Here is a 17,923-nt window from a genome sequence, read left to right on the forward strand (position 1 = left end):
AAAACAGGCTAAACTGAAAAGGGTCTGGAGAAACACATATCATAGTGTTAAAAGTACTTCCCTTTGGATTGCAAAGTCAGACCAGGGGTAAGACCAAAAATAAACGAGATGAAAAAATGGGCTTCTTGGTGGTGTATATTCACTGCGTTTGGACAAATGAATAATGACACGTCTCCATCGTTATAGTATCACACAGAGTATTTCCACTGCCCTAAAAATCCTCTGTGCTCCACTTACTCATTCCTTTCTCCACCCCCAACCCCTGGAACTACTGATCTTTTTAGAGTCTCCATAATTTTGCCTTTTCCAGAGTGTCATATGGTTGGAATCATATAATATGTAACTTTTTCCTATTGGCTTCTTTCACTTAGTAGTATGCATTTAAGGTTCCTTCATGTCTTTTCATGGCTCGATAGCTCATTTCTCTTTAGAGTTCAATAATGGACCCTTGTTTGGCTGTACCATCCACCTCTTGAAGGACTCTTGGTTGCTTCCAAATTTTGGCAGTTATAAATAAAGCTTCTGTAAACATCCATGTGCAGGTTTTTGTGTAGACATAAGTTTTCAACTCATTTGCATAAATAACAAGGAGCACAATTGCTGGATTGTATGGTAAGAGTTCTGTAAGAAACCACCAAACTGTCTTCCAAAATGGCTGCACCAGTTTGCATGGATGAAAGTTCCTGTTGCTCCACATCCTCGCCAGCATTTGGTGTTATCAGTGTTCTGGATTTTGGCCTTTCTAATAGGTATATAGTGTTGTCTCATTGTTGTTTTAATTTGTATTTCCCTGATGGCGTATGAGGTGGAGCATCATTTCATCTGCTTATTTGCCATCCATCTATCTTCTTTGGTGAGGTGTCTGTTCAGGTCTGTTACCCACTTTTTAATTGTATTGTTTGTTTTCTTATTGTAAAGTTTTAAGGGTCCATTGTATATTTTGGATGATAGTCATTTATTCATATGTGTCTTTTGCAAGTCTTTTCTCCCAGTCTGCGGCTTGTCTTCTCATTCTCTTGACACTGTCTTTTGCAGAGCAGAAGTTTCTTCATTTTAATGAAGTCCAGCTTATCAATTTTTCTTTCATGGATTGTGCCTTTGGTATTGAATCTAAAAAGTCATCACCATACCCAGGGTCATCTAGGTTTTCTCCTGTGTTATCTTCTGGAGTCCTATAGTTTTATGTTTTGTATTTAGGTCTGTGATCCATTTTGAGTTAATTTTTATGAAGGCTGTAAGGTCTGTGTCTAGATTTTTTTTTTTTTAGAGAGTACGTTAAATATCAGCTCAGTAGAGTTATTTATAAAGCACCTTTTTAGTGTTTGTGGTCCACTGTACTAGTGCTTCTAAAACCTCTGTGTACAAATGAATCACTGGGAATTTGTTAAAATGTAGGTCTGATTCAGTAAGTTCTGGGATGGATCCTGAAAGTTTGATGATCCCAATGCTGTTGATTGGTAGACTGCAAGTAGATTTTTTTCTTTCTTTCCCTTTCTTTTTTTCTTTCTTCCTTCCTGCTTTCCTTGTTCCTTCCTTCCTTCCTTCCTTTTTTTTTTTTTCATGTGGACAGCCAGTTGTTCCAGCACCAGTTGAAAAGACTATCTTTGCTCCATTGTATTGCCTTTCTCATTTGGCAAAGATCAGTTGACTATATTTGTGTGGGTCTATTTCTGGCTCCATTCTGTTCCATTGATCTATTTGTTCATTCACAGTATCACATTGTCTTGATTACTGTAACTTTATAGTAAGTCTTGAAGTTGGATAGTATCTGTCCTCCAACTTTGTTCTTCAATACTGTGTTGGCTATTCTGGATCCTGTGTGTTTTCTTTAGGATAAATTCCTAACATTAAATGGAAATGTATCTTTCTCTTCTTAAATTTAAATTTTACTTATTTTTTGGAATACATTCACATGGTTCAAAATTTTAAAGGTTCAGAGGTATACAGTAAGCAGATTCCCACCCATTCCTTTCCGCTGATCTAGTTCCCTGACCTAGATATGTTTATTGGCTGTCTGTGTAAAAACATATATATGGATGTTTTCTTTTAAGGCTTTTCGTATATACTACCTAATTGTAATTCAGTCTGTAAGAATGTTCATCTCCCTGCGCAGCACTGGGCATTTATATAATCTCTAGGCAATTTTGAAATGTTTTTATATTTTTTTTCAATTTTTAATTTTCACTCTCTTGATTGATTACATTTCTTTGTTAACGTTTGTTAAACGCATTCGACTTTACTACATATTGCTATATGATAGATGACCCCAGCTCCAGGCGTCCCCTCTTCTCCTTTCCTTGAAACCCAGTAAGGGACCGTATGTCCTGTGTGTCATCACTGCTCGATTCCTATCTTGTGATTGTGCTCCTTTCAGGGTGGTGGTGCAGAATGAGAGGAGAGAAGAGTGGACCTCCCTCCTCGTGACCATTAAAAAGCTCTTCATCCAGTATCCAGTGCTGGTGCGACTGGAACAGGCAGGTACTGCACTTATGTGCTGGAAGGTGCGGCAGGGGAGGAGGTGTCAGATGAAGGCTGGGGGACCAAGAGGTTCCTGCTTGCTTCCCTTCCAGTGTTGAGTATGGCTTCTGCTTCTGGCCGGGTTTCTATGTCAGGTTGGGTCCCGCTGGTCATTGCATGTGCAGTAAGTTCAGTCACGTCCCTTCTGCAGGGGGAGAGGCCTGTGGAGCAAGGCACCTTCCACTTGTTTCTTTTTTTAAAAAATAAATTTATTTATTTTATTTATTTTATTTTTGGCTACGTTGGGTCTTCGTTGCTGTGCTCGGGCTTTCTCTAGTTGCGGCGAGCGGGGGCTACTCTTCGTTGTGGTGCGCGGGCTTCCCATGGCGGAGGCTTCTCCTGTTGCGGAGCATGGGCTCTAGGTGCGCGGGCTTCAGTAGTTGTGGCGCATGGGCTCAGTAGTTGTGATTTGTGGGCTCTAGAGCGCAGGCTCAGTAGTGTGGCGCACGGGCTTATTTGATCCGCGGCATGTGGGATCTTCCTGGTCCAGGGATCAAACCCGTGTCCCCTGCACTGGCAGGCAGATTCTTAACCACTGCGCCACCAGAGAAATCCCCCCACTTGCTTCTTACGAGTCCATCTTTCATGAGATGTTGTTCCTTCTCTTGTGTCTTTTGCTTCAGAGGGCTTTCCTCAAGGAGACAATTCTACCTCAGCACAAGGAAACTACCTAGAGGCCATCAATCTGTCATTCAATGGTGAGTAAGGGCGCCAGCCACAGTGAGCAGATGTCTTGCTGACCACATGGCTGTGACCTTCTTTTTACTAATGTGCAGAGACCCAGACCTAGCTGGTGATGCCCCCACCCACCTGCCCCCCAGATTAACTGAAAGCAGTAACTTCTGTTTGGATGGTTTTAATGGCCACCATGTAGCTCTTGGGTTTTCTGTTGGGAATCAACTTGCTCTTCTCATCTGCTTCTCATGGTGATCCAAGAGTAAAGAGCTGGAGAAAGTCCTCCTTGGCCACTTTGTTTTCCTAAAAACTGCGTTCTTATTATTTTCTACTCCATCCTTCAATTGCTTCCAGGTAATTTTTTTTAATCTACTTTTTTTTTTTTAATTACAGAAGGAGCCCATTGTTCCTAGAATTCAAATAATAGAGAAGTATATCAAGTACAATGAAAATCTCCCCCTTCCCTCCACTGTCAGACCCTTCCAAGAGGGACCATTGTTAATAGCGTGATGTGATTTCTTCCGAACGTTTCTCCCTGCATTTATGTGTTAGCTGAGATACTTTGTTTGCAGATAACAGAAACCTACTGAATTCAAACAAAAAAGGAAGTTTAAGGATACAGGGGCTCTTGGGACAGCCAGAAAAGGCTTGAACACCTTGTTGAGGAAGGCGGGGACGAGGGTGGCTCTGGGAACCGCAGCAGCAGGAATTCCTAGACCCGAGTTCAGCTCCCAGTGACCCTGTCTCTGCTCTCTGGTTAGAATTCCACATTCCCAGCTCTGGTTAGGTGTCTGTCCATCACTGGCAACTGACGGAAGAGATGGTGTGTGGTCACTTCACTGTGTGTATCGCCTGCCCCTGTGTCTGTACCCAAGTGCTAGGTATTCTAGAGCACGGGGTCTTTTATTAGTAAACCTTTTTGTCACACTTGAATGGCACTAAATTTCCGTAGTAAAAATCGCACAGCCCAGGAATAAGAATTAGGGAATTCCCTGGCCGTCCAGTGGTTAGGACTCTGCTTTCATTGCTGAGGGCACAAGTTCAATCCCTGGTCGGGGAACTGAGATTCTGCAAACTGCATGGCATGGCACGGCCAAAAAAAAAAAAAAAAAAGAAATAAGAATTAACTTGCCAAATTTGCAAAGTCATCACAAGATTCTGGTCTGCTCTCTCAAATATTGTCTTAAATCAATATTTGATTCTTCTAAGTTTCAATACAGATCCATTTATGGATGGTTTAAATTAACGACATGAAATTTTGATATTTAAGGCAGCACAAGGCAAGTATTCAGCCTCGAAGAGGGGTATTAACAAAGGCAACAGGGACATAGACCTGTATTCAAGCAGTTCTTACTGTAGAAGCGGAAGGACAGAAGTGAATTCAGACCAGGAGGTGACAACCGCTCTAACAGAAACATGGATGAAATGGTCCGAGAGCATGGAGACGCTTGCCACTGTCTGGTTTCTGATAAGCTGTAGCATCTTCACAGAAGGACTTTTTGCTTTGTTTCAAGTGTTTGACAAGCACTACATCAACCGCAACTTTGACCGAACTGGGCAGATGTCTGTGGTGATCACGCCCGGGGTGGGTGTGTTCGAAGTGGACCGGCTACTCATGATCCTGACCAAGCAGCGGATGATAGATAACGGTAATGCTTCTGGGGCGCTGCTGTGTTTATAGCCTGATTTACCGTTACCCATCGGGATCTGGGAACATGACTAATATCAGGTGACAAAAAAGAGTTCCATGGTCAGTCAGCTTGGGACATGCTGGGTCATGCATAGTTCGGCACAGTTCCTAATTGCCAGTTTGAATATGTTAGTGTATCTTGTTTATCTCTAGAGGACATAACAGGCACTCTGAGTTTCCCAAACATACTTGACGCTGGAGAACCCCTTTTGGGGATTGTTTCCAGGATCCAGTGTCCATCAGCCCATCCTGGGAAGCGCCATGGGATCACCCAGTCCTCCCTCTGTTATGTGCCGTGCATCTCCGACTTGCACCCCCTCCCCCTATTTGATTTGTGTTCTAACAACAAGATGGAGTTGGGAACGTAAATCCTGATGATGGCCAGTAAAGAAACTCTGTTGAATGATGTGAATTATTTTGCTTTTTACTGAGATGACAAGGTTCCCTTTCCTTTTGGGCCTTGAAACTGTAGTCATGGAGGCCTGACGGTCTGTTTGACAAATCACGATCTGCAAGGCAGTCAAAAGCTGTCAAGCACTGATTAGTGGCAGATGTGGTGGGACTTGGTAAAGAGGACACAGACAGAATGCACCTATTTACTTCTTAACTGTGTGGGCAGAGCTGGTGAGGAGAATAAGTCAGCTGTGCCTTGTACCCTGACCCACTTAAATCACACGGCTAATAGATTGGGATGCGTATCTCTACACTGCCCCCCCCCACCAACTCTTTCTGTCTTTCCTTTTTTAGGAATCGGTGTGGACTTGGTGTGCATGGGGGAGCAGCCACTGCATGCTGTCCCGTTGTTCAAGGTGATTGATTTTGCAATGCTCACTAAAGGCCAGGTTCCAGCGCAGGGTGATCTTGAGAATAGTTAGAATCAGAGAAGCTGGAGCAGTTCCGGGTCCTACCTGCTTTCCAGCTGACCTGGGCCCTGCCTTGTTCCCTTTCAGCTGCACAATCGGAGCGGCCCTCGCGACTCTCGCGTGGGTGACGACTACAATATCCCTCACTGGATAAACCACAGGTGGGTGAGATCTGGATTCGCCGTAGAGGATCAGGGATTCCATTAGCTTCCTTGCCATTTTTTTCTTCAAACCTGTTAAGTTCTTACTATAAAATCTTTTGTCAAGAGAATGTGGAAACCAAAGTTCTAACATTTGCTTAAAGCGTCTCTATATGCAAAGTCATGGCTGTGACATAAGAACAGTCTATGGTGAAAAACATAAAAACAAGTTTGAAGGACTTATTTCCACAACTATTCCCAATTCCCCCTGTTCCCAACTCACACAGACCATAGTGGACCAACACGGGGCCTGGGCCTCTCCATTTGTAGAAAAATCCCCATGCCTCCTCTTCACATGAGACCAGGCCTCAGTGTTCCTGCTAATTTCAGCTCAAGGAGGAGATTCTAATCCAGTTAGGAATCAGGACTAGCGCACATGAGACAATTTATAGGAAAAAAAGGAATAGAACAATATTTTAAAACATAATTAATGTTTTGTAGTAATTACAAAAGAAAGAATTGGGAAGATCAGTGAGGCCTGAGACAAAGGTGTTCCTGGGAGGGCTGATCCATGGCTGGGATTCCAACTGTGTCTTGAGGTTTAAAATGAAAGGGGTTTAGGGCTTCCCCAGCGGTCCAGTGGGTAAGACTCCACGCTTCCACTGCAGGGGACACGGGTTCGATCCCTGGTCGGGGAACTAAGATCCCGCATGCCGTGTGGCATGATCAAAAAAAAAAAAAATTAATTAAAAAAAAAAGAAAGAAAGGGGTTTAGATGAGTGACCCTGTCTGTTTCTTTTGCAGTTTCTACACATCCAAAAGCCAGCTCTTTTGTAATAGTTTCACCCCACGAATAAAACTGGCCGGAAAGAAGGTAGGTTTCACCCACCAGCAGAGCCTTTAGGGACTGTCACTGATGTTATTTGGGGCCTAAGAAACCCCCTATCCCCCAATGGTCATGAATAACATTTGAGAAATTTGTCTTAGAACTTTATAGTTTTCTGCATTAAATAAATAAACAACAAGGGATATCCCAGGAGTGATTAACTCTATTTAATTTTACAGCCTGCCTCTGAGAAAGCAAAAAATGGCCGTGATACGTGTGAGTATTTTTTTCTCCTTTCATCACTTTTAGAAAGAGTCAGCTAACCCATGGCAACAAGATTTTGTGAGATTGCATAAAAAATTCACAGCCAAGTTTGGAAGACCAGAGTTCCCCTTCTGTGATCTTTAGAAGGTCCCTTAGTGATCCTGTATATTTTTGTCCTGTCAGCTGCAAAATGGGTGATAACAAAACCTTATTTTTCTTTTCCATAGGTCAATTGTAGGGATCGGGTGGAAAGTTTTAAAAGACTAAATATACACATTAAGATGATATTTTTATATTTTTAAAATTTATTTATTTATTTTTGGCTGCATTGGGTCTTCGTTGCTGTTCGCGGGCTTTCTCTAGTTGCAGTGAGCGGGGGCTACTCTGTTGCGGTGTGCGAGCTTCTCATTGCGGTGGCTTCTCTTGTTGCGGAGCACGGGCTCTAGGTGTGCAGGCTTCAGCAGTTGTGGTCACAGGCTCTAGAGCGCAGGCTCAGTAGTCGTGGCACACGGGCTTAGTTGCTCCGCGGCATGTGGGATCTTCCCGGACCAGGGCTCAAACCCGTGTCCCCTGCATTGGCAGGCGGATTCTTAACCACTGCACCACCAGGGAAGCCCAAGATGATATTTTTAAAGTGGGATCACAGAAGGAAATGCTGCCATCATCTTGCCTTTACTTAATGCTAGTAAATAGTAATCCCTATATCGCTTTGACATATAAATCATTTAATCTTAGTAACCTGATGAATGGGTTATTATCCCATTTTTTTCAGGGGGAGATGGTGATGATGACCTATATCTTGCAGATTTTCATGAAGACCATCCAAAGGCCTCTTGTTGAAATGTGTTTTGAGGACAGTTTGTATTATTTGTGTGTTTCAGCTCTGGGGACTCCCAAAGAATCTGAGAACACCCTTCCCATCCAAGTGGATTACGATGCTTACGACGCGCAAGTCTTCAGGCTGCCAGGCCCGTCCCGGGCTCAGCGCCTCGCCACCTGCAGGTTTTCTGCCACACGCACTTTGGGATGGATGTAAAAGCTGATTAGGAAAACCTGAGGCCCAGTAGGGACCTGCATGAGAGCAACCTTGAAAACAATCTTAAATTAAAATTAGCCAAGTGGAAGCCATAGTATGTGGATCATTAGGGAGTCTGTTTTCTGGTTCTCTGGCCCAGCCGTTTTGTTAGCTATGTTTGCTATGAAGTATCGTCCCCTCATAAGGAGAGCATTCTGCTTTTTCTAGCCAAGAGAAGCAATTCGTGAATTCTGGAATTTTCATTTCACTGGGAGGCCACTAATAGATAGATAGATAGATAGATGGATAGATAGATAGATAGGCAGCCACTAATAGATAATAGATAGATAGATAGATAGGTAAATAGATAGATGGATCGATTGATCCCAGGGCCCAGAGTTTCTTTTAGGTTTATTATTCCCAGAGGGCGAGAGACTTTTCTTTCTTTATTCCTGTTTTTAAAATTTGCTCCATGGTATTTTGGTCATGTAGTAGTTTTTCATTGTGAAATAGTCAGATTTACCAACATACTCATTTCTGGGTCTTGTGTAAGAAAGCCATCCCCACTCCAAGGTTAGAAACGTGTCTTTTGTATTTTCTTCCAAAACTTTTTTGGTCTTGGTTTTTATACTTAGTTCTTTGTATAGAATTTTTTCTTTTTTTTTAATGAAATGTGAAACAGAGCTCTAGCTATTTTTTTCCCTAGTTGACCAAGTACCGTGAGTCCATTTTCCACATTTCTTAGACATGGAAAGTGTGCTTTGATTGGAAGAATCACTGATTGGAGGAATATTCCGTCTCTTCACATTGTGACAAATAGGCTTAGAGTGGCCACGTGCTCTTCTTTTGTCCTTTTCCCTCATCCCATCCTGATGTCTGGTCCCGAGAATGCTTAGAGGTCAGAGTGAGTGCTGTTAACAGCAGATCCCCTGCACGTAGATGCTGCCTAGGGCCTCGGCGGTGCTTTTCTTCTGAGTGTCTAAGAACCCTTTCATGGTCCAAAATCCTTGGTTTTCTTTCTTCTGGTCAAAGACGGCGAAACCTGGTGTCTCAGAGACTCAGGCTGTGTTCCTTGAGGGCACAGACTGTGCCCTAATCTGTGCTCTATCCCCACACTGGGCTGAGCATATGCTGGCGCTCAAATATTTACTGTTGAAATAATGAAAAGTGTAGTCAGCCCTTGGGATCTATTTTCAGGTTCCATTTAAGCTCTCCCTTAAAATCCTTCCAGGTGGAAAGAGAACAGCTCTTATGCTGGAGGGGTGGCCCTATCGGCGGTTGCTGACTCTTCCGTTCTGAATTTTTGTCCCCCATTGGGCTCCTGTCCTGCTGATCCTTTTTCCTGCTGTTTCCAGAGGTTTTCCCCTCAGGGAGTTTCATGTTTTAATAAGGCATACTGTTTTTTAAATTTTTATTAAGGAAACATTCAAACAGAGAGACCAGTGAAATGTACAGTTATCAGTGTGTTGTCAATCTTGTTTTATCACTTCTCCCACATTTGAAATTTCCTTGAGCATTCTAAAACAGATCTCAGGTATCCTTTTCTTTTTTTTTAAACCTGTAAGTATTTCAGCATGTGTCTCTAACAAATAAGAAAACAAACAAAAAAATGTGATCACAGTACCCTCGTCACTGGTAACAAAATTCACACTAATTCCTTAATATCCCTGATAGCCAGTCCCTCTGTAGATTTCCCAATTGTCTCAAAACTGTGATTTTTACAGTTACTTAGTTTGAGTTGGGATCTGAAGAAGATGCACATGTTGCATTTTCTCTTATGTCATTTTCTGTGACCGCAGAGTGTCTTGCTTTCTTCCTTTGTCTGTTTATTTCCATATGACATTTAACTTTTCCTGTTGTCTCTGAATCTCCTGTAAACTGGCAATTATCTCTAGAGGCTTGGTTAGATTTAGGTTCAATTTTTGATGCCAGAAGACTTCTCAGGCGGTGCTGTGTGCTTCCTCTTGGGTGACATCGGTTCACAACCCCATTCTCCGTGACACGAGCTTGATGGTGGGATGAGGTGGGGTCAGGCTGAGCGATCGCTTCTTTACAGCTCTGATCCTGGGACTCCGGCCATTGGATGACTGTCAGGCATCTCCCCCGTTTCTTCCACGACGTCTCCAGCTGCTCAGGGCAGAGTCCCTCCTATATTACCTCCCACTCGGAGATCCCATTGGGGGTTTTCGTTATTGGCCTCCCATGTAGCCCAGGCTGGGGATCTGTTTGGGAGTTGTAACTCGAGGTGGGACAGCATCCCCCGCTTGGTGTGACTTGATCTCTCACTCACCAGGTCCGTGCGAGAGCGGGAGAGTCACAGTCGGAAGAGCGCCAGCTCCTGCGATGTCTCATCCAGCCCTTCCCTGCCTGGCCAGGCGCTGCCCACAGAGGAGGTGAGGAGCCAGGCTTCTGACGACAGTTCCCTGGGCAGGAGCACCAACATCCTGATGATCCCTCACCCCCACCTGCACCAGTATGAAGTCAGCAGCTCCTTGGGCTACACCAGCACTCGAGGTCAGAGGGCAGGGCTGGGCAGGGCTGGGCAGGGTTGGGCAGGGTGGGGACAGCTGCCTTCCTGTAGTGGGGATGGGCGGGGCTATGGACAGGTATGGGCTGTAAGTCCCACATGTTAATTATTTCCATGCAGGTGCAGTGAGTACGAATGGCCTTAGCTGTTTGTGTGTGTGTGTGTGTGTTATACTATTTTTGTCTTTACCCTTTCTTCTCTCTTCCCTGTAACTGTCTACCTTTCCATATGTTAAGGTAGAGCTTTTCTTAGGCCTAAGGTCAAAGTGTTTACTTATTTCCTTAGCATTTCCATTCGAGCCACACTTAAAATAGCCTCTTTCCTCTATTCCACTTCAAGTGACCTGTTAACTTGGCATGGCCCAGGGAGTACAGGTGCTGCTTTTCCTGTATCTTATCTTACCCATCCAGCGGCATCTGCAGCTCAAGTATACAGCCCCCTCCTGCCTGTCTGGAAAACTTTCTGTTGTGAAATAATTATGGATTTATAGGAAATTCCAAAAAAAAAAAAATCCAGGGAGGTCTTGTGTAGCTTTCACTCATTTTCCCCCATGATAACATCTTGCATAACTAGTACAGTATTAAAACCAGGGACATGACCTTGATACAATCCACAGAGCCTATTCGGAGCTCACTGGTCGTACATGCATTTGTGGGTATCTGTGGGTGTGTGTGTGTCTGTGCAGTTTTAGCACATGTGTAGACGTATGTAACCACACCACAATTAAGATATTCCATCCCCACGGCCTCTCTTCTGCTACCCCTCTAGAGCCACACCCTCCCACTAATCATTCTCCTCTATAATTTTGATATTTCAAGAATGTTTTCTAAATGGAGGAGTAGCCCTCCTGACTTTTAATCACTGACTTAGGACTGTTGTGTGCACACAGCTGCCTCCTGTTGCCCTGGAAGGATTCCCAAAGGGTGAGGAGTGTTTCCCAGAACTTTGAAGGGGAAGCTGGTGGCTCCTGGGACCTGAGGACCGAGGAGCAGGGCACTTTCATTCATTAGACACCATAGACACTGAGCCAACAGCCGGAAATCTTTTGACTGCTGAAAAAAGTTGTTTTTTTTAAACTGGTTCGAAGTATAAAAAGGAAATTCTGAAAGAGAAAGGAGCAGATATTTAATTACACGACTATAGAATATAACCTATGTCACCTACATTAATTAGGGTTAGTATTCAAAAGAATTTTAATACATTTGAAGATTTCTAGGAATTTCCCGACGGTCCAGTGGTTAGGACTCCGCGCTTTCACTGCCAAGGGCTCGGGTTCAAACCCTGGTTGGTGAACTAAGATCCCGCAAGCTCTGCGGCCAAAAAAAAAAAAAAATTTCTAGGTTAGCTTTTTCCCAGCTTCTGGAAATTTCTGAGTTTGCATGACAGTTATATTCCCATTCTGTTAAACGTATTCTTAGAAGGGTCTGTAGTAAAAGTTAAACTACACATTAATCCTTTAAAAACCTTTGTTATTCTAAAAGCCAGTTCTCCTCTGAGGAGATAAAGTTGCGCTTAATCCAAGTAGCTTTGAAAACAAGTTTTCTTAAAAATTATCTGAATGGTAGAATTGACTTCAACATCGTTAATGATATGTGAGAGTTTATTGGAAAAGCCAAAAAGCAATTCACTGGAACGGTGTCAGGCAATGCCATCCACATGGCCTTTGTTTCCAGTTTCTCTGTTATGTTTAGGGATTCTCACCCATCCACCTACCCAGTGTAGCATAGGAAACATTTCCCCTTTCCTCTACCCATATTTTTGACCCATTTTAGCCCTTAGTCCTATTTCTTATCCTTTTCAAAGTATGTACTCAACTTTTTAAAAGTTGAGTTCTCTCCTTTTATTTCCATGATAACTAACTAGACTGTATTCTTTCTTATTTGGTAAATTGGACCATCAATTCATTAATTTACAGTGAAAAATACAGTTTTCATGGAGAACTGAATGTTCTCTTCTTGCATGCACAATGGCTTGAGGAATAAAATATTACTATGTGCCATGTTCTTTGGTAGGAATTGGGTAGATAATGGTGGACAAGACATTCCTTGATGCCATGGAATTTGCATCTGCTGGACCCACTTTCTAACCTGGGTGTTTGCTTAGTAAACATGGGATGCTCACCAACAGAGTTGGTTGTAGGTTTCAGCTCTTGGATCCACTCAGGTTAGGGACCTGTCTGCCATTGAATGGGACAGGTTGAGTCTAAATATCATGCCATCTCCTTACCTGATCAAGGCTGGATGCATCCATTTCTTCATTCTTTTCTCCCAAGAATTTAGTTTTTTTAACACAGTGACGTTTGGTTGCTTACTCATGTTCCAGGCCACTGCATTAATGGGAGGGGGCTGTGATCCACCCAGTCACTCAGGGCCCCATGGTCCTTCCATCCCGGGATGCCATGGTTATCAACACTGGTCTCCAAAGTTCCCACAGCAGGGCAGAGGAGAATGGAGATCACGCGTGGAGAGGTTTGTGGTCCAGGCCTTCGGGTGGAGCATGTCACTTCTGCCTGTGTTCTCTTGGCTGGAACTCAGTTATTTGGCCCCAGCGCAAAGGGACTGGAAACTGCAGTCTCCTTGTGTGTCTCAGAGGAAAATCAAACAGGTCTAGTGAACACATTGGCTGTCTCTGCTAGGGTCTGCCTTTCCGGTCACCAAATATCTACATGTATTGTTCCTCCCACATGCAGAATGCACCCGCCCCATCCCCCAAGGGAGACAACTCAAGACCCACTATTGAGTCATTGCATCCAGCTCAACATCTAGAGTCTCCAGGCAATGTGTGGTCCTCCCCATCAGGTTTGGGTGTGGTTTCACTGGGCCAGTAATTTAGGAACCAGAACCCCCTTCTCCCAGGTATTTAAAAAGTAAACCCAATATTTCATTCCTTTATAGTTTGGCGATTTCACTCATTTCCCTCGTTCCCTAACATGTACGCTCTCCAAGGTCCTTGTCAGCCTCCGCAGATCGTCCTCCTAGTTCTGCTTTCACCGTGACCCTGTGCTTTCTCTCTGTGCCTGCCCACCCCACGGTAACCGGCAGATGTCCTGGAGAACATGATGGAGCCACCACAGCGGGACTCCAGTGCGCCGGGGAGGTTCCACGTGGGCAGCGCAGAGTCCATGCTGCACTTCCGACCTGGGGGATACGTGCCCCAGAGGGCACTGATCAACCCCTTTGCACCCTCGCGGATGCCCATGAAGCTTACGTCCAACAGGAGGCGCTGGATGCACACTTTTCCTGTGGGTAAGTTGGGTGCTCGGGAAAGAGCCCTGACTGGGAACTCCTAGTCCTGGCATCCCCTGAGTGGCCTTGGTCAAGGGTGTCATCTTCTCTGCACCTGCGGTGCCCCACCTGGAAGATGGGGCGGCCATGCCCCCTTTGTCTGCCCCGGGGCTCTTGTGAGGATCCTTGAGGACTTTGTAGCTAGCTAGCTGTGTAGACCCAAGGGCTCCTTTTTCTGTTTGCAAGGGACTGTGCTTTGCCACCTGCTTTCTTTCCTGAGACCAATGTCCCTCTTCTTGTTCACTCCTTCCTTTCCTTACTGTCTCTGGATGTCAGTGTTACAGTCTTGGTTACACGGAGTTATGTTACTTTGTTTCCTCTCAGGGTCTCTGACGGCAGAAAAAAAAACTTTTTTTTTTTTTTTTTTTTGAGAAATGGGTGAACAATTTCTTTTTTTCTTTTTCTTTTTTTTTAGTTTAAATAAATTGGGGAAAAAAAAGCTTAAAATAAACGAGTTCTATTTTTTATAATGGGAAGCTGAAATAAAAACGAACTACAGCCATATCCCAAACCATGTTTAAATTTACAAACATAATGAAAGAAGCCTGCCATAAAAGAGTACTTTCTGTATGATACCATTTAGATAAAGTTCAAAACCAATCAAAACTGAAAAAATTTTTTTTTCAAATTCACTGTTTTTCCTAGCTCATCCTTTCTGATCTGTGTTCTGTCCTAAAGAAGATGACAGTAAGGTTTTATAAAGCTGTGGCTAAAATTAAACTTCAGCTTAATGGGCTCTTACTGGGCTGGGGAGGAACAGGTACATTAACCTCCTGGGTGTTTTCGTGAAGCCATCCTGCTGAATGCCTGCAAGTGTCTACTTATTTTCTTTGGTACTTGCTTTCAGAGTTACAAGTTAAATAAGTGAGCAATGAATCTGGTTCTTTTGGCTGTAATTGGGGGTCATTCCCAACCCCCTTTTTGCCCCCCCTTATCTCTATCCTAATCTGTCACCTGACCTGTTTCTTTCTGGTGTCCCTTTCTCCCCATCATTGTCCCCACTGGCTCCCTTCGAGTTCTCTTACGAGAACTATTGATGTTTCTTCCATGACCGTCAGCTCTTCCTGCTTCTGTGCTTTCCCCCCCAATCACACACGCTTTTCTAAAGCTAAATGTATTTACTAAATACTCTGCCCACCTGGCCCTCTAAGAGCCGAGGCCCTCCTCTGCCAGGCTCCCCAGCCTCCCACCTCCTCACCCCCATCCTCAGAGGTTTTTCTCTTTCCCAAGCGAGTTTGTGGCCTCCAGCTTGTGTTTTGCCTCTTCCACGTTTGGGGTTTGCCCAAATACCCTCTCCTTTAATCCCCGCTAACCTGGTTGGACACTCAGCTGTGAAACCTATCATTCTCCAGGAAGCATATTTCCGTAGCTGCGACTAATTCTGACTTATCTCCTACTCGATGTCCGTTTTGCCCTTGTGCGTCCTCTGCTCTTGAAGTAGGAGATGTTATCGTCTCAAGTACTAACAGAGTCATCGGTGTTTCTCTCGTGTGTCCCTTCTCGTTTCGCCTGTGTTGACCTTCCTGGGAGGGGCCCTAGTCTCCCATACTGTTATCTTTCTTTACTGTGTCTCAGTTGACATGTGCGAGACAGAGGACCCCAAAATATTCTTAGGCTGAGGCCTCACAGGAGGATGAGCCTTGCTTGGAAGAGGCGATGTCCCATCTGGGAGCCAGAGGGTCACAGACAGGATGTGCCTCTGTGGTATGGTCGCCTTTCAATCACCCGCGTCCCAGCAGCGGGAGGGAAGGAAGGTTGAGGTGAAGTGCACAGCACTGGCTGTCGGGGGAATGATGCTCAGTGGATCTTTGTCTGGGCAGGACCATCTGGAGAGGCCATCCAGATCCATCACCAGACCCGACAGAACATGGCAGAGCTGCAGGGCAGCGGGCAGAGGGACCCGACCCACTCCTCTGCAGAGCTGCTGGAGTTGGCATACCATGAAGCCACTGGAAGGTGAGGCTGGGCACTGGGTACCGGGTGGGAGGTACTGCGAGAACGCGCTCGGGCACCCAGGGCGACAGCAGAATAGACCGCCCGCGAAACGTCACGTTCGTGAGACTCGGAGACACCGCACGCGTGTGGGCCTTTCCTTTGTCAGCGTCGTCCCCGCCACTGGGCCAGTGCACAGCAAATAGCCTGAGATGCTTTTGCCAGAGATGTTCCCCAGGCCCTGCTTTAGCTTCTGCTTTAATTCAAAACATGCTTTGTCAACCTCAGTCATGAGTTTCTCCTAATCCTCAGTCATGGGAGAAAACGAGTTCCAAGGCAGGTGGTTCCCGCTGTGTGTTTTGGGCAGTCAGTCTATGACTTTTGTCATTTTGGTCATTGAGGAATTCCACTGTTGGGTTTAGACGAAGTTGATGCTAAAAGCAATGGAAACCAAGGCCTGTGTTTGTAGAAACAAGTCTTTTCAAACCAGGATCCTGAATGTGTTACAAGGCATCCGAAGAGAGTCAGCCTAGGAAGAAAATAATTTAAGCCTTGACATGCTCGAGTCCATGCTACACTACCCGCTCTTGCTGTGATCTGTTACCTTTGCAAAGAGCAATCATTGGTCCCTTTTCAGTCTTCCCAACATCCCATGGGATGGATGAGGGATACAGGCAGGGCATAACCTCTTTCCCAGGTTAACTTGGTACCTCTATTCAAGCACCTCACATTGTCCTGTGGGTATCAGCAAGGGGAGTCTTAGGACGGAGGGGGCAGGCGTCTGACATGGCAGTGGGGAAGCAGCTGGGGTGCCAGGGCAGGAGGCCAGAGCTGGCACACACTCCAAGCCCTGCAGCCTGGTGGCCATGGTATGGGTCTCAGTGTTTGCCAGCCTGTGTGGCCAAATGTTCAGGCCTGTTTTTGATGAAAACCCCCGGGAGACAGGGTGAGCAGGATAAAAGAGGTGATGATCCGCATTAAGCCAGGCGGCTGGGCTCTGTTCTCTGCAGGCACAGCACTTCCCACCAGCCTGGCGATGGCACGTCCTTCTTGCACTTCACTGGAACAGAAGAGCTTTCTGTCGGCCTGCTCAGCAGCAGTGGTGCAGGTAACCAACCCAAGAGGTAACAGAGTGGGGATGCTCAGAGCAGGCCCACACCTAGAAGCGAGGTGGGAACCAGAAGAGCAGGGCCATGTCTATTTCCGAATCATTTCAGCCACAATTTCGGGTGACCTATTTAGAAGCAGTGCTGTATAATGCATGGAATTATAAATGGGCTGCACTTTACATTTTTAGCCGAGAACGTGTTGGTCAGGAACACATTTATCATTGGACTGTTAGTGAGTCGTGATTGAGGGCTGCTTATGAGATCACTGTTGAGGGCAACACCAGGCCTGGGAGCTTTAAATTATGTGTGTGTGTGGGGGCAAACACACCCCCATAAAAACAATCAGGAGAGACCCAGAGGGAGCAGTGTGGTTCCAGCTATGAGTTGAGAGAAGAGAAGGGTGACGTTGTTACTTACAGAAGTGCGCACGCATCTCAGACGCGAAGGGGTAGAATTTGGTCAGGAGGAGAGTGAGAAGGTGAGGGATTCTAAGTGGAGGGAGAGTAGGAACTTGTATTAATACAGGGTTTATGCCTTTTGGAAGCACTTGTATATCTGTTATCTTATGCGATCATCCCAGTAGAGAGTAAGTTATTAAGTATATTTTACATATGCGGCAACATAACACCCAGAGATGTGAAGATGTTACACTAATCTCTCAAGCCAGTAGCCAGGTGTCCTGCTGTTTCTGATTTCAGCAGCAGTATTCAGAGAGCCTTTATGGGGTAGGGGAACATGAATTTGGATGGGTGGGGGGCAGATTTTGGAAAGCCTCAAAGGACAGATAATTGTACAAAATGAATATGAAAAACATTAAAACTGAGAGAAAAAATGGTGCTGCTACTTTGTGTCTTAGCTTTCTATCAGTTAACTTGCATTTGTGGAACTTGGCTTAAGGAAGGCGTAATGAAAGTGAAGTTGTATTAAGTTGGTGAATGAAGTTTTCCTCCATTCACGGGTGGATTCAGCCAGTGATGTTTCTAGAGGCCTATAGCTAAGGCTCGGAAACTGGACTGGCAGTGAGAGAATTACTAAAGGATTATACTTATTTCCATCCTATTTCTAGTGCATCTTTTCTGTC

General features: G+C 44.9%; 1 protein-coding gene across 12 annotated transcripts in view; it reads left to right on the top strand.

Moving 5' to 3' along the window:
* Window positions 1–17,923, top strand: part of DEPDC5 (DEP domain containing 5, GATOR1 subcomplex subunit) — a 91,864-nt gene that overhangs the window by 21,825 nt on the left and 52,116 nt on the right. For all 12 annotated transcript variants that reach the window (XR_014251840.1, XM_082417379.1, XM_082417381.1 and 9 more), the window contains 12 exons: window positions 2,375–2,478; window positions 3,141–3,215; window positions 4,707–4,841; window positions 5,630–5,691; window positions 5,833–5,906; window positions 6,690–6,759; window positions 6,951–6,987; window positions 7,857–7,977; window positions 10,284–10,504; window positions 13,559–13,762; window positions 15,622–15,757; window positions 16,744–16,841. Coding sequence is in view for 11 of the 12 variants with exons in the window: in XM_082417379.1 (XP_082273505.1) it covers window positions 2,375–2,478; window positions 3,141–3,215; window positions 4,707–4,841; window positions 5,630–5,691; window positions 5,833–5,906; window positions 6,690–6,759; window positions 6,951–6,987; window positions 7,857–7,977; window positions 10,284–10,504; window positions 13,559–13,762; window positions 15,622–15,757; window positions 16,744–16,841 (1,337 nt within the window). In the remaining variant the exon portion in view is untranslated. The remainder of the gene's footprint in view (window positions 1–2,374; window positions 2,479–3,140; window positions 3,216–4,706; window positions 4,842–5,629; window positions 5,692–5,832; window positions 5,907–6,689; window positions 6,760–6,950; window positions 6,988–7,856; window positions 7,978–10,283; window positions 10,505–13,558; window positions 13,763–15,621; window positions 15,758–16,743; window positions 16,842–17,923) is intronic.

The sequence above is a fragment of the Balaenoptera physalus genome (genome assembly GCF_965194825.1).
Source record: "Balaenoptera physalus genome assembly, chromosome: 12".
Lineage (NCBI taxonomy): Eukaryota > Metazoa > Chordata > Mammalia > Artiodactyla > Balaenopteridae > Balaenoptera > Balaenoptera physalus.